Below are 15510 nucleotides of genomic sequence, written 5' to 3' on the forward strand. Positions count from 1 at the left end.
AATTTGATTTTCTACATAAGCAGAACAAGATTCTTAAAATCAAAATGCAATATTTAGGCTAATAAACTTATTAAATGATTTTAATGAAAGCAGCTAGCAAACGTTATTGAATCAGCATTCACTTAATTTAGAATAGTTTAAATGTGTGTGTGTGTGTGTGTGTGTGTGTGTGTGTGTGTCATCATTCCCTACTATTGTCAAATTGACCTTGAACAGTAAATTTTTTAAAATAAATATTCAGTCTCTTTTAGCAGGCAGCTTATCTAGTTTTATAGAAACCGTGTGCCTGAAATCTTCATCTGCCTTTTTCATAAGACTGTAATCGATGTTGTAATCGAAGGTCCTCTCCCTGCTCACGGTCCGAATGAATATACAATGAATATATTGATCGTGTAACGGTGTTTGATGTCTTGGCTTCATACTCCACTCTCATTACGTTGGATGTTAAAATGACAGGATAGGATAAATTGCAGACTCTCTGTTTTAATTGGACGGTATTTTCTAGACAGTGAAATTACAAGAATAGACACAAGACCTTTTGAAAGGCTTGTCTCATGTCTCGGTCAAACAGGGATCACTGATTGAAGCAAAATGTGCACATCAATTTTAGTTTGTAGCAAAACACATTTGAGTTCCTTAGTACCTGCATTAAGAGTTTTGAAGCTTAGATCTCAGTGAGAGTTACATAAATTAGTTTCGAAATAACAGAACTAAAACCCAGAAGTTCATAAATCTGATTTTCATCTTGTTTTTCCCAAAACATTCTACTTAGACCATTAGATTAAAATAATAGACTGAAACTGAAGCACTAACAATATATCCTGAGTAATAAGCTGTAAAAATATGATGACTATAAAGTAGGTTCTTAATATCAGCCATCTTTTTGCTATTTTCTGACTGGACCTGTGGAGGTGGTAAAAAATGTGGTAAAACAGTATATCTTACAAGACTACCAAACTACTATACTATCCCTCGAGACTGCTTGGCAAGCATGTGGCAACCATTGGTCACTAGGGAAAAATTAGTATTGTCCAACTAGTTTCTAGCAGACTGTATGGCAGTTGCTGATTTGTCACTCACTAACTGCTTGCCATGAGGTCATGAAACTGTGAAAATTGCTGTGCAAACCATTGTTTTTCTTCGAGGAAAAAGTGGTATGTAAGAGTAGAATGGAATCGAATAAAATGGAATAGCCTTTTATTGTCATTGTACATGCAAATGATGACTGTCATAATCTACTTGCAATGAAAGCAAGCAACTTTCGGCAACAATTCACCAACTTAGACATTCACATTACTCACACTCTCATTACACATACATATAGGATCTTGGGGGTGGGCACGATACACGGAGTCCAAAGTACCATCAGGGTGTACACCCCACCCCTGGCATCGTTGCCCACCTCTCAATTTTAAATACACGTAGACATTGAGGGCTAGCAGGAGGGACCATGCGCTTACCTGCTGCTCTCTGGCAGGTAGCTCCAAGCCCTCCTGGGTTTTAAATGCACCTTAGAACACACATGCATCAACATTACAATGAGCGGGTGGAGGGAGGTTCGGAGTCTTCTCTCACCCCCGTTCTCTGCGACCTGCTGGAGCGGGGGGGGCTAGGACTAGGAGGAGGAGTTGGCCGTCCGACTGCGGTCTGGAGTGTGGAGCCTTCCTGCTGCTGCGGAGTCGGGGCGGTCTGCCTCCCCCCACCGCAGGGAAAAGGGAAACTGTCATGGTCCTGGGTCGTGCGACCCAGTGTTTTGTGTTTTAGCCTATTTTGATGTTTATTCTTTGTTTAGGGTCACTAAGGCAGTCCAGCCATTTGTACATATTACCCGTGTATTAAGTCTCCCTTGCCCTTCGTGTGTTTATGTCTGCGTGTCTTATATTGTCAAGTCCATGCTGTCGGTTATGTCATCTCCCCTGTACTACGTCTCCCCGGTTCATGTGTCTTGTCTAATCTCCATGTTTCCTGTTTTACTTTGAAAGTCTGTATTCACGGTCAGTGTATTCAGTTTCACTCCTTCTGTCCTGTCGTTAAGTTCATGTGTGTCAGCTGTGTTCCCATGTGTGGCCACTTCCCCTGATCATCCCTCATGTGTATTTAGTCTCTGTGTTTCATACAGTCTGTCTCGCGTCGTCTGTGTTACCACCTCCTGTGTTCTGTACCTCCAGCCATAGTCTTTCCTTAGTTTTGTCCAGTTTAGGTTTTCTGCTGAGTACTACACGTATGCTGCCCTCATTCTGTTTTTGTTCTTTTCATCAGCCATAATAAAAGGCTCGTTTTGTTGGAATCCACTCCTGCATCCTCGTTTGTGTTCGCACCTGGGTCCACCACACACCTTTCCGCACGGTCTGCCTCCGCAGACCGTGACAGAAACACCACCTGGGTCTGGGTGCAGTTCCCCCCTCCAGGGGCGGGGGCACCTAGACCCGGTTTGTAGAGTACGCTTGGGGAGTGTGATCGTGTGTACAACGTCTCTTTATGTCTGTCTCCACGTTGGTTGAGTGTGGAGTAAGTGCATATGAGAGCATGAGGGTGGGAATGGATGTTTGTATCTGTGTATGCCTGTATGTCTGTCTCTATATGTCAGGTTGGGTGTCAGGCGCCACCTCTCTGGGGACATCTCAGGCCCTCCAAGGTTTGGAGGCCTATCTCCCCCTACCACCACTTCCCCTGCCAGTGGCGGACCCCCTCAGACATCGGTGCGTTGGTGGTTCTTTGTGTCCGGGGATGGGCGTCCAGGTACACACCGGCTCACTCCTTGGCGGCCGCTTATCGGGGCTTGGGGCCTGGGGCTCGCTCGGGCCACTTCGGAGGTGGGGTGCCCCCGGCCTCTCGGCCTGGGGCTCGGTCACTCAGGCGCAGCTGGCTGCCGGCGGAGCTCACGGGCGCGTCACTGCAACTCCCCCTGGCTTCTGCTCTGCGGCTGCTGAGTGAGCCCTCATCTGGGACTCTCCTCAGCTCTTTCCGGGACAGTGGCGCAGCTGCCCCTCTGTTGGTCTTCCTTGGTCTCTTGTGTTCTGGGGGCCTCTGGATGTCTGGAGTTTTGATCTCCTCCACACCTGCTTCACGCCCTGGAGGACGGGGCTGTGGCCCCCCCACACCCTCTAGCAGATTATTACATGAAGGAACCTTTTAAAAAAACAAAAAACAAGCGCGTCCATGCTCACAGGTGTACACACGGGTGATCACACCCACAAACTACACCCTTTTTGGCTCCTACCTCAAAGCACACTGTGTTCTGTTGATCTTATGTGCTGCACAATAATGTTTAACATTTAGTATTTACTGTCATATTCCCATATATCATTGTGATGTTGTTTATTCTATTACTCTTGTTCTCTTCTGCTTGCTTTCTTTTTTCTTTCTCAGCAGGTGATCCAGGTGATTGATATATGCACTTTTTTTTCTCTGCCCGTTCTGTTGGTTTTTGTCTTTTGCCCTTCTCCCCCGTCCCTCTTCTCAGCTGTTTCTCTTTCCCTCTTTCTTTCTCCCCTTCTTTCCCCCAGTCAAGTCTGTCCCGTATTCATTAAGTGAAAATAAAATAAACAATAAAAGGTGAATCAAATGGACCATTACGGCAAGGCTGGGATGGTCAGTTTGGTAAAGTAAATCCGTTGGGCATCTTTCTTTGCCTTTAGACAACAATTCTGATGGCAAAAGAGCCAAACGGGATAGGCCAAAAAAAAAAAAAAAAAAAAAAACAATTCACCAACCATTCAGGGAAATACTGGTGCTGTTTAGTTGTTGTTGTTGTTGTTTGAGGCTTAGCAACCATTTACGCAGCAACCTCCACCAGCCACTTGCTGGTTGGGGAACTGGTTCAATAACGTTTTCTAATCGCTTCACTGAAATCATTTCAATGAAATCATAAGGACATTGTGGTGTGGCTTTTTAAACTTCTGTTCTGCTCATTAATTATTAATGATGATTTAGATTTTAAAATCAAAATCATAAACTGATAAAGATGACAGAAGATTTTGCTAACAATCTCGAGCAACCACTCATACAGGCAGGGAATACACATTTTTCCCTAGCGGCCAGAGGTTGCCAGGGTGTCACCAATGGATCGCTAGGCCTATGTGACTGAGGCCCAATATATGACCTCTGCCTCTCATATCGATAACACATCTGTTGGACCTCGTCTGAATAGAGTGTCTATAAGGAAGCTCTTCCCCCTCACTAAACCATAATTACTGTCAGAAATACAAACAGGGATAGCATCCTTTGGGGAAGCTCTTGGACGACTATTTATGAATATGGTGATGATTATCTGTCCCAATTTAAGCCTACTGTCACGTATTAAATAAAGAAAGGATCGAGGATAACCAGTGATGTGATCTCTGAAGATAGTAACCATTATTATCATTACTATAAGAGCTGAAAAAACAAGATTAATTTGATCATTTTTATATATATAATAAATGATATAAGTAATTAGTTTGCTCTGACTTGAGTTGTCTTGACTGGTGTCACACCTAGCATGAGTTTGGTGTTGGCCAGTCTGCTACTTAAAGTGAACAAAAAAGGTCTCTAAAACCCTGAGAAATATACACCATGTATTCATCACAAAACAAAGCTTTTCATCAGTTAAGTTATTTTAGGACTATATAAGGTTAATGAGAATATTCTCCATCCATCCACTCTTGTCCATTTGACAGTTTGCAGGGTCTTAGATATACTAAGTATTTCTTAAAGGACATTTTGTCATCGTATTGATTTGCATTAAATAGTTTCAACAGCCTCGCATTTCTTACCAAGTGTACTGTGTACCTTAGGGTTTGAAGGCGCAGGTAAAAAGCTCCCAGTGTCTGCAAGAGCTTTATCAGAGGTCTACATCTGTACCACTGTGAGTTAGCATTGCACAGAAGGGATTTCTATAAAATGATAATGCTTTGTGTTTGACATTCAAAACATTTTCCCTTCACAAGCATGGGGGCATGAGTAAATATAATTTGATAAAATCTTTGTGCATTGTGGGGTGGTTTCATCACTTTGAACTATCTTTAATGGGATCAAATTGAATAATTTAACACGTACTGCTTTTCCTCCCAAAAATTAGACCATGCAGGACCTGGAGGTTTGTTGTTCTCTTTCAGTGACGTCTTTGTTAACTGTTATCTGTTCCCTAACAACTTTTTTTCTTCTGTTAATGATGAGTGTGTTTTGGTTGTATGTGCATATCTTTTTTTCCTCGTCTCTCCTCTGTGACTACGGGAGACGGCCGTAACTCAGTTGCCTTGCTGTGCACGCATTGAAAGCACACTTAGTGTTGCACTCCACACAGGGCTGGAGTGCTTCTGGGAAGCTTAGGGAATACTTTCCCAGTCTACACGCACTATGCACATGCCCTACTCTTTGCCTCAGGTGTTTGGCTGTGCTTTACTTGAATTAGCAGCAGTGTTTGTTGTGCTCAAGAGGAAACCACTCTCCAAACACAAGGTTAAAGTGAGTCACGTGATCTGCTTAATAGAAGAGTCATGTGACACACTTTTAATTGCTTTGGTCTTCGTTTGAACCACTGCAGTAATTGTATTGTGCTATCCTATTTGTCAGATGTGATTATGTAGACGTACTAAAAAACACCAAGTTGCCAAACTCACTCTGTCTAAACAACACCAACCTGCCCTAACAGCTACTTCTGGGATTCACCGCAGAGGAAATCATCTCTGTAGGCTTAATTATTCACCACCACAAGCAGTCAGATGAATGGGCCTTCAGGCATGCTTGCCCAGATTGAAAGACTTGGAGAAGTTTTACGCAGGCCTTAGCCTAACCACAGAGTTCTCTTATCGAGAGCTGAGACACTTCCTCTGTGCTTCACAGCAGTGAAACAACTGTGGGTTGTATGTAAGTTTCACTGCCTCGGGCTTGTATCGTTTTCTGTCTTCTCTCAGCTTGGATGTTGGCTGGCTTTTTGATTTGTAAATGTTTCTCTGAGCATTTTTATAAAATACAGCTACGCCACTGTGATGTATCAAAGATAAATAACTTTGTGTACAATACTGCACCACATTTGATAAATGCAGGAGACATGCAGTCAGCTGGTAGCTTTCTGTGCAGCAAGACAAATACATTCAATCATCAACTCGTGCTTCAGTGCAATCTATTCCTTGTTACTGCGCACAGTATTTAAAGCATTTAAAGCTCACAGTAGTTGGTACATGTGGACATCACATTTTGGGTTGTCTAGACCAAAATATTAAATTTTGCTTTAGAAAGGGCCTGATATCCACTTACGGGGACATTATACTGCCACTGTTCTATTGAAATTTTAAACAAATATCCTCATATGTGCATCTCATTTTCGTCAGGAACAAAAATCAGGTAAAAAAAAAAAAATTCTGGAAATTCTTTATTTTTACATTCATCGGGTCCCAATCAGCCCAAATAGCAAGGAGAAATTAAAAATGCATGCCGTGGAAGAGTTCGGGTCTTACGAGGTTAAAATAGAATAAATATTAAAATGACCTACAGGTTAGATTAGTTACAGGTAATTCCATCTGGACTCAATGCCTCATTTACATTTATAATTTGCATGTTAGGATTTTTAACCTAAAAGTGAAATTTCCTCCATATTTCTCTGCAATATTTTTGCACAGAGTAATTTTCAGAACAAGATTGACTGCATAACGCAAGACTGCATTATCACATTTACATGCATTTGTTAGCAAACAGTACATTTACACACCAGGAATTACACAAAACAAGATAATTCATTTGGAATTGTATTTCTTGCCCAGTGATGAATATATGAGTGTAATGTTTGCTTTGTTCATCTCTAATTCTGCCTCTATCCTCCAAATTCTCCAATGTTTACTAGCTTGTCAGCTTTGTCTGTACTGCCTGCTGTTTATTGTTGGGCTAACACACCATGTGCTTGTGGAGTTTTAAAATTTCTTATTTGTAAAAAGAGATATTAAGCTGAAACAGAAATATTCTAAGATGCCCAGAGGCTATTTAAAGAAATTTTTAAGAGACCATTTTAAGGTCAGACTCAGGGTCGAGGTACAAAACTATGATTATGTCCTCATGATAAGCAAATATGTACAGGATAGAAACTGTGTTTTAATTTAACGGAGTATAAACTTTGTAGGTTTTTTTTCCTTTCAAAGCACAGTAGTATTATCTCCTGCCTTTTCAGAAGAAGTTTTTCGTTCTGTTCATAATGTAATCCTGTTACACCTGCTTCCCCTTCATATTGTTGTATTTAATCTGCTCATGAATATTATTGTCTGTAACCTGTCTTTTGTATGCAGTCTCAGTGAGGAGTCACCCCTCACTTCTCTTTGGGTATTTGAGAGTTCTTAGTTTATTTTGCTCACGTTTTATTGGTAAAAAATAATAATAATAGTCTTCAGTTAATAGAATACTGTAGCTGTATTAAAACAGCTTAAAATGAATAAATCTGAACTTTGAAAATGTAATTAAATGACGAAATTATTTTTGTCACTCTTCTACTAAACAGCTTTTTTTTTAATAACCATACATAAATGTTTACGTATGGTAGGATGTGAATTATCCCTGATAGCTGCAGTATTTCAGCAGGGAGCTGAAATACTGAAGGTTTATAATGGAAATTGTCTCTTTTTTATTGTTCTATAGTTTCGCTATGCTGCAGGGCACTGATGCCTTCTCTTAATGAAATTATTAACACATGATACGCCAGAACCTCTTTTCATTAGATTTCATTTCCTGCTGATGAGGCCATTTTAATTTACAATATGTTATTATTAACCATGACACAGAGGTAATTTTTTATAACGTTAATTATTTTCTGACTATTTTTTCCCGCCTCTAGAGTCCCTCTGTTTGCAATCACGTTTTCTTAATATTACTAACAGCCTCAGTTTTCAGACCTGTTGCACACTATTCACTGAAATGAAAAAAGTGTTTTAATAAGTGTATTAATAAGCATCACAGAAAATATTTTGGGATTAGATATTGCAAGTATAATTGTAAGTGTTGTAAGTATTGCAAGTATTGAAAACTTTTATTGTGTCTCTTTTGAGATTACATCACTTCATTTTAAATTTTTTATGCGCTTTATTTGCTGTATTTTTGGTGATCGACCCTCTTATGGATAAATCACACTCACACTGTTAAACACACTCAAAAGTTTACCTCTTAAGTTCATTAATGTCTCTTGGAAGCTTTTACAAAAGGTTTAAATGATGCTACCATTGCTTTATGGAGTCTGGTCATGAAGTGAGTCTATCAACACGGACCGAAAGCTGTAATGTCGCATTCGTCAAAACTTAAATGTCTCTAAGCTCTCAGTGCAGTCACCGTGTTGAATTTTTCTGCTGTCAGCCTTTTAAACACAGTCCTTTTACAGTCTCATGTAGTGTAAGAACACAGTAGGATCATATTTTCCAAGAAGGATCACACAATACCAAGTGATTAACTATTAAAGAAAGGTAAAAAGTGTACTGGGCACAACTAACAAGGTGCCGACTCCCTCCAGCAGCAAAGGAACGTAATCCATTAAACGACACCGCCCTGAAGACTCACCACAGCCAGCTTCTCCACAGTACAGCAACATTGTTGACATTTTGGCATCCACTGTTTAAAAAAGCTGTCCAGCTTAGACGTACGCCTGGCCCTCCTGGAAATCCTGCATAAAGATTTTCAGGCACTGTGCGAGTCGGTGGAGTTCAGCCAGCAGCAGGTGGAAACACTTTTTTTGTCATTTTTTTCTTTTTTTTTTGTCATTATGTGTTAGCCCTGCGACAGACCATCCATCCATCCATGGGGATGGTTAGTTGATTTAGGTTACTCAAAATGGTTCTTGGGTGGCTGCATTAACTTATTTCCCTTGTCACCATTCATATCTTTTCTCTTCTCCCTCAGCACTCAGCTTTATGTATGCTTTGCCTGAATGCTGGAATTTACCACATAAACGTAAACATCACAACAACAAATAAATAAATATTTTAAAGACTTCATCACAGATTAATCCTTCTGAATTTCTGCTATATCAGAATATAAAATAAATATTTAAAAAATATATAAATAAATATTTTAAAATATAAAAAAAATATTTGTATTTTTATTGAGCCAGTAGTGGTAGCAATCTGACAAAATATAGCTATCAAACCAGTTCAAATTGAAAATACAGACCATAAGATAAGCCTGCATGCCGATGATATATTACTTTTCCTTAGGAACTCACAAACCTCTCTCAGAAAGACGATCACACTTATAGATAAGTTCTTATCCATATCATACTATTCCATCAGCAGTTTTGCCTCTGAATTGCAATTTGAAAAACACCACCACCCCAATACAGTCAGGTAATATTAGATATCTAGGTATATATGTTTCTGCCAGGCGCCTCTCAGTTGCCACCATGAAAATTATGATTTTGCCAAAAATAAACAATTTTTTCTCAGTTATCCCTAATAAATCCCTTGGTTTACTTGGTTTAAATCACTAGACTCCGTGGAAAAGTAAAAATCTCTAATTTGCCTTTCATAAGCTCCAGTATTAAGCATCAAAACTGCTTTAAAAGCCTTAACATAAAAATCTTTCTGACAGCCTGGTGGGACATCTTAAAAATAACTAAATGTTCATTTTTCCCATGTAAACTAACACACATTTGGAACAATCCAGATATCTGTCAGGAAAAGAAAATAAGTTTGCATCGTGGCATGAGAAAGGGATAAAAAATCTTGAACATGTTATATGGAAAATCTTATGGGCCTTAAACACTCAAACATATGCACCCACTGCAAAGAGAACTCTGCTGAGAACTGTATGCATGATATATGGTCCTACACACCTGTCCAGAGGTTCTGGCAGAGGCAGGAAAGCTCGCCTCTTCTGGGTGGGTCCAGGTGCACGACCTGGGGCCCTGGGATTGTAGGTAGCAGACAGTAGGTGCTGCAAGCCATCCCCTCTTTTCAAGGATAATCGTTCACAGTGGACACAATGGGTGACGCTGTGGAGCCCATGGCACATCCTTGTTTTTTGTCTGTAGAAACCCTCACTGTATTTAAAATATGTGGTGGTAAGGCAGTGCTCTAACAGTGGGCAAATCTGATCAGGGCCAAAGCTGGTTCTGTCTTCTAAGGAGCTGTCTTGCTTTAGTCATTTTCTGACAGTCTCCACTGCCTCAGTTGTATATCTGCAAGTAACGAGTGAAACCACATCAAAGGACACTATGGTTTCTTCTGGATCCAGTATAACCCACATAGCAAGCAGGTCTGGCCCGGATCTGGTACCAAGCCGGCACTGCTGGCTGACTTCTGGCATGATAAGACGTATGTCATCCACATATGGGCCAGGCCTGGCATAGATGGTACTGCCTATGTGATGGCATGCCATATCTGGCTCGATTGCGGTTTGGTTTATGTGGCCCAGGCCTATAGAAAACAGGTCTGGCCCGGATCTGGCATCAAGCGTCATATAACGTGCGGAGGGCGGTGAAAGAGGCGAAGCAGCGCTACGGGAGGAAACTAGAGTCACAACTCCAACAGAGTGACTCTAGGAGCCTGTGGCGGGGACTAAGGACAATAACAGACTATAAAGCACCAACAACCGGTATGACGAACGCGGCCGTGACTTTGGCAGACGAGCTGAACACTTTCTATGCTCGCTTCGAGGCTGCAGCTAAGGTCTCCAACAATGCTAGTGTTAGCGGCGCTAACGGCTCCAGACAGGAAGATACTGCCAGCACCGGAAACGTGCTCGTCATCTCCGAGCATGAAGTAAGGAGAGCCTTCAAGAGAGTGAACACCAGGAAAGCAGCAGGACCAGATGGCATCCCAGGTCGTATCCTAAGAGACTGCGCATACCAGCTAGCTCCTGTGTTCACTGAGATATTCAACATCTCTCTATCTCAGTCGGTGATCCCCACATGCTTCAAAGAGTCCATCATTGTTCCTGTCCCGAAGAAACCCCACCCTGCTTCTCTCAATGACTATCGCCCTGTAGCCCTCACCTCAGTAGTGATGAAGTGCTTTGAACGCCTGGTCAGAGACTTCATCATTTCTTCACTACCAGACACACTGGACCCACTACAGTTTGCTTACCGTCCAAATCGTTCCACAGACGATGCCATCTCTCATCTCCTCCACACATCACTCACTCACTTGGACACTAGAAGGGGGAATTATGTTAAAATGCTCTTCATAGACTACAGCTCTGCATTTAACACCATAATTCCCTCCACACTCACCACCAAGCTGGAGCATCTGGGACTCAGCTCATCTATGTGTCAGTGGATCTCCAACTTCCTAACTGGCAGACCACAGGCAGTAAGGATGGGCGGACATGTCTCAGCCTCCACCACTCTCAGCACTGGAGCCCCCCAGGGGTGTGTTCTGAGCCCCCTGCTGTACTCTTTGTACACATATGACTGTGTGGCCACTACCAGCTCCACCACCATCATCAAGTTTGCTGACGACACCGTCGTGGTGGGCCTGATCTCTGATAACAACGAGACGGCCTACGTGAAGGAGATTAGGAATCTGGAGAACTGGTGCCAGAGGAACAACCTCCTTCTAAACGTCAGTAAGACAAAGGAGCTGATAGTGGACTTCAGCACTAAGCAGGAGAGGAACTACCAGACCCCCGTCATCAACGAGTGCCCAGTGGAGAGAGTGGACAGCTTCAAATACCTCGGAGTTCACATCACGCAGGACCTGTCATGGTCCTGTCACATCAACACCGTGGTGAAAAAGGCCCGACAGCGTCTCTACCACCTCAGACGCTTGAGAGACTTCCAACTGCCCTCCAAGGTGCTCAGGAACTTTTACTCGTGCACCATAGAGAGCATCCTGGCGGGAAACATCTTAACCTGGTTCGGGAACAGCACCATGCAGGACAGACGAGCTCTACAGAGGGTTGTGCGGTCAGCTGAGCGCACCATCCGCTCCGAGCTCCCTGACCTGCACTCAATCTACAGCAGGCGGTGCTGGACCAAGGCCAGGAAGATCGTGAAGGACCTCAGCCATCCCAACAACAGACTGTTCTCTCTGTTGAGGTCAGGAAAGCGATTCCGCTCCCTGAAGACCAACACAGAGAGACTGAGGAGGAGCTTCTTCCCGCAGGCGATACGGTCTCTCAATCACACCACCACACAGTACTGACCCACACATATGGTTCTTACACACACACTGGACTTTCTGGACTTTGGTTTTGCACAACACTGGTCACTATATTCTTCATTTCCGGTTAATACTTGTACAGCTGCTGTTATTGTGTATATATTTATTTATATTTAGATTTCTTCATACATTCTTATATAGTTCTATATTGTGTATTGTGTATTTTGTTGTACAGTTATTTTATTTTCAACTTTAATTTATATATTTTATCTTATTCTTCCCAGTTAAATTTACCCTTCATTCTAATTTGTGTTGTACAGTTATTTCATTTTTAACCTTAATTTATATTTTATTCCTTCCTAGTTAAATTTACCCTTTTTAATTTTTCATATTTATTTCCTATCTTATTCATAGCCTTTCCTTTTTTGTTTTCTTTAGGTCACGAGCAGTTGTCCAAGCATTTCACTACATATCGTACTGTGTATGACTGTGTACGTGACAAATAAAATTTGAATTTGAATTTGAATTTGAATTTGAAGCTGGCACTTCTGACTGACCAGTGTCATGGCAGAGTGTATGTCAACCAGATGTGGGCCAGGTCTGGCAATGATGGCACTATTTATGTTCCTGTTTTCCTATTTTAGTTAGAAGACCCAAATGCCATGTTGCAATACTATACTGCTATGGTAGCCAACATTTCAAATGCAGGTTTGACAGGTTTGTGAGTGTACACTTTATCCAAAACCTAGTGATGGTTTACTCATCTTTGCCAGTGGGTGGCTGTAGCTCAAGAGGTAGAGCAGGTCACCTACTGATCAGAAGGTTAGTGGTTCAATCCTTGGCTCCTCCAGTCTGCATGTCAAGAGTGTGAATGTAGTTAGGAAGCACTGAGTTTGGAGAAATTGTGTAAATGTGGCATGTCGTATAAAGTACTTTGGGTAATCCGGGACACTAGAAAAGCGCTATATAATAATCAGATCATTCACTGTCTGAATAGAGCTTCGTCATGTTACGTTTGCACTGTTTTGCATGTTCTGACACATGTTGTTATTACATGGCTTGATAAGGCACACATTAGGCTGACATCTGGGGCCAACTTACAACTTACACATGGCCCACATACCGCAAAGAATGACGGGCCTTTGGTGGCCCAGATCAGGTTTGCCAGAGGTAGTTCACACATGGGCCAGCAGCAGACACACTGATGGTCCTGTGCTGGCCCATGTATGGGCCCATGTATGGGCCAGATCCGGGCCATACAATTTTGCTATGTGGGAAGTTTCTGGACCTTGTTGGTGAAGTCAGTGGAGTTTTTGATGTGATGGGGTGCGTTCCCCAGAAGGGGAGCTAGGATGTTGGCGAGGTTCTTGGAAATGTTGTAGGCAGCTGAATTTATACTGCTAACTGTTTATACTGTCTGAGTGGGACTCCATCTTGGCGGATCTTCGGAGGTCCCACCCACACACCTAACACCCACTCACATCTTGCGTAATTTGATCTCAATAAGTCACATGATGGCAAGGTCTCACAGTAGTTTCGCCCGAAACCTTCTGCTGATAATGACCCACACAATTTTTTAACCCATATGATGATGCACATGATAAATAGTGGGTCAGTGAACCTCTTAAGGGACAACTCCCACTAAGGCTTAAATACCTGGGACTTTCCACCATTTGGTCTTAGAACTGAGAGGTGAAACGTCTTCAAGAAACTTAAAGAAGTCCAGTCAATTTTCTTTGCAAGCTCTTTAGATTACTGTGACCTGGATGACTTAGAGCCTACACATACATTGTTGCTTTATGTACCTGTGCATTTTCGAATGTTTGCATTCCAGGTGTTGTATGTTTTTTGTTTTTTTTACAGGTGCAGCAGCTGGCAATACATTGTGCATTTCTAGTTGATCTTCATCCTTTCATTATGTCTTCCCCAACCCCTCCTCTTTTTTTTTGCCTGTCCTGCCTTAAACATTGTCATACTGTATACCACATATAATGTAATAACTGAAATAACAGAAATAGAAATAAAGAAATAAACAGATAAACCATGAACAAGAGGAGCCTATAGAGAATTTATAGAGCTGGTCTTGGAAAAGCAAAATGTGTTTGGCACAGCAGTGCATATAATTCTGATTGATAAAACTGCCAGACAGGACAGGATTTAAAAGGAAAGGGAGAAAAAACTATGAAAGAAAGGTTGTGTCTGTTGCTGTAGGCAAATTGGTTTCACTTTGTCCTGTCTGTGTAGGTCAAACAGCAAAGTCAGCTACAGCGCAGCTCAGCAACTGCTGGGACAAACTGAATCTTTTTCTCGTGTTCAAGGACATGACAGAGCTTCTCATCAGCAGCATGAACTCTAGCATTTCTGTTGAAGGACACTCAGCCAGTCTTTTTAAATAACAGTTCACCCCCATCTGCAAACATACATTACAACACAAGGAAAACAACATTAATCATAGGGATTATATTAGCTTATCGTTTTTTCACTGTTCCTTAAATATCCAGTTATGCAAACCTCACAGGTAGGTTGACAAGTTGGAGTGGAGTAGACAAATATTTATGTTATTTGTCTTTCTATCCCTCATAGAGACTCCAGGGAAGGACGACGATGGTCAGCCGGATACATCATTCTCTGACTCGTCACTGTTTGCTCACTGGGGTCAAGAGCTCAGTCCAGACAACCGGCGAGTGGCTCTGAAGCAGTTCCAGTACTATGGATATAATGCCTACCTCAGTGATCGTCTCTCTTTAGACAGGCCAATAGCAGACCTCAGGCCTGATGGGTAAGACTGGTACAAGACTGGTTTCCTTCCCACTGTTGCCAAAGTGCTTGCTCATAGGGGGTCATATGATTGTTGGGTTTTTCTCTGTATCTATGACTTGTGTTGTGATTTGGCGCTATATAAATAAAATTGAATTGAATTGAATTGAATTACAAAAATGTTCAAACACTGCAATGAGATGCATTGAATTAGATGTAGCATGCAATAACATATTTAAAAAAATATGTATGCATGTATGTATGATACACATTTTACATGTATCAACGATGAAGGCAACTTATCACATTAATGAGTATGGGTGCAAACTAATGGGGCACACAATGTAGATCCTGGGGGCTTCTTTATTTATACAAAGGGAAACACAAAATCCAGGTGACAGGTTCTTGAGACAGGTACATTTATCCTAAAATGTAACACAATGAGTTTTTCTCACTAATTCTTTGCAACTTTTCACATGTAACAATTATGATACGTGTGATACATACACAGTTATGATGTCTATTTACCGGTCACTTTAGTAGGTACACCTTGCTAATACTGGGTTGGACCATCTTTTGCCATAAGAACTGGCTTAATTCTTTATGGCATTCCAGCACATTCCACACATTACAGTGAACTCGCTTTCATGTTCAAGAAACTAATTTGAATTCACTTTGAACACGGTTGGCTTTCCTGCTGTGA

General features: G+C 41.7%; 1 protein-coding gene across 1 annotated transcript in view; it reads left to right on the top strand.

The window, feature by feature from the left end:
• galnt18b (UDP-N-acetyl-alpha-D-galactosamine:polypeptide N-acetylgalactosaminyltransferase 18b) overlaps nucleotides 1-15510 on the top strand; it is a 97116-nt gene that overhangs the window by 24945 nt on the left and 56661 nt on the right. Inside the window, exon 2 of the mRNA XM_085354867.1 lies at nucleotides 14634-14829. Coding sequence (XP_085210993.1) covers nucleotides 14634-14829 — 196 coding nt within the window. The remainder of the gene's footprint in view (nucleotides 1-14633; nucleotides 14830-15510) is intronic.

Source organism: Diplotaxodon limnothrissa, linkage group LG1 (assembly GCF_057381915.1).
Source record: "Diplotaxodon limnothrissa isolate DT_005_m linkage group LG1, D_limnothrissa_male_GT1.1, whole genome shotgun sequence".
Classification (NCBI taxonomy): domain Eukaryota; kingdom Metazoa; phylum Chordata; class Actinopteri; order Cichliformes; family Cichlidae; genus Diplotaxodon; species Diplotaxodon limnothrissa.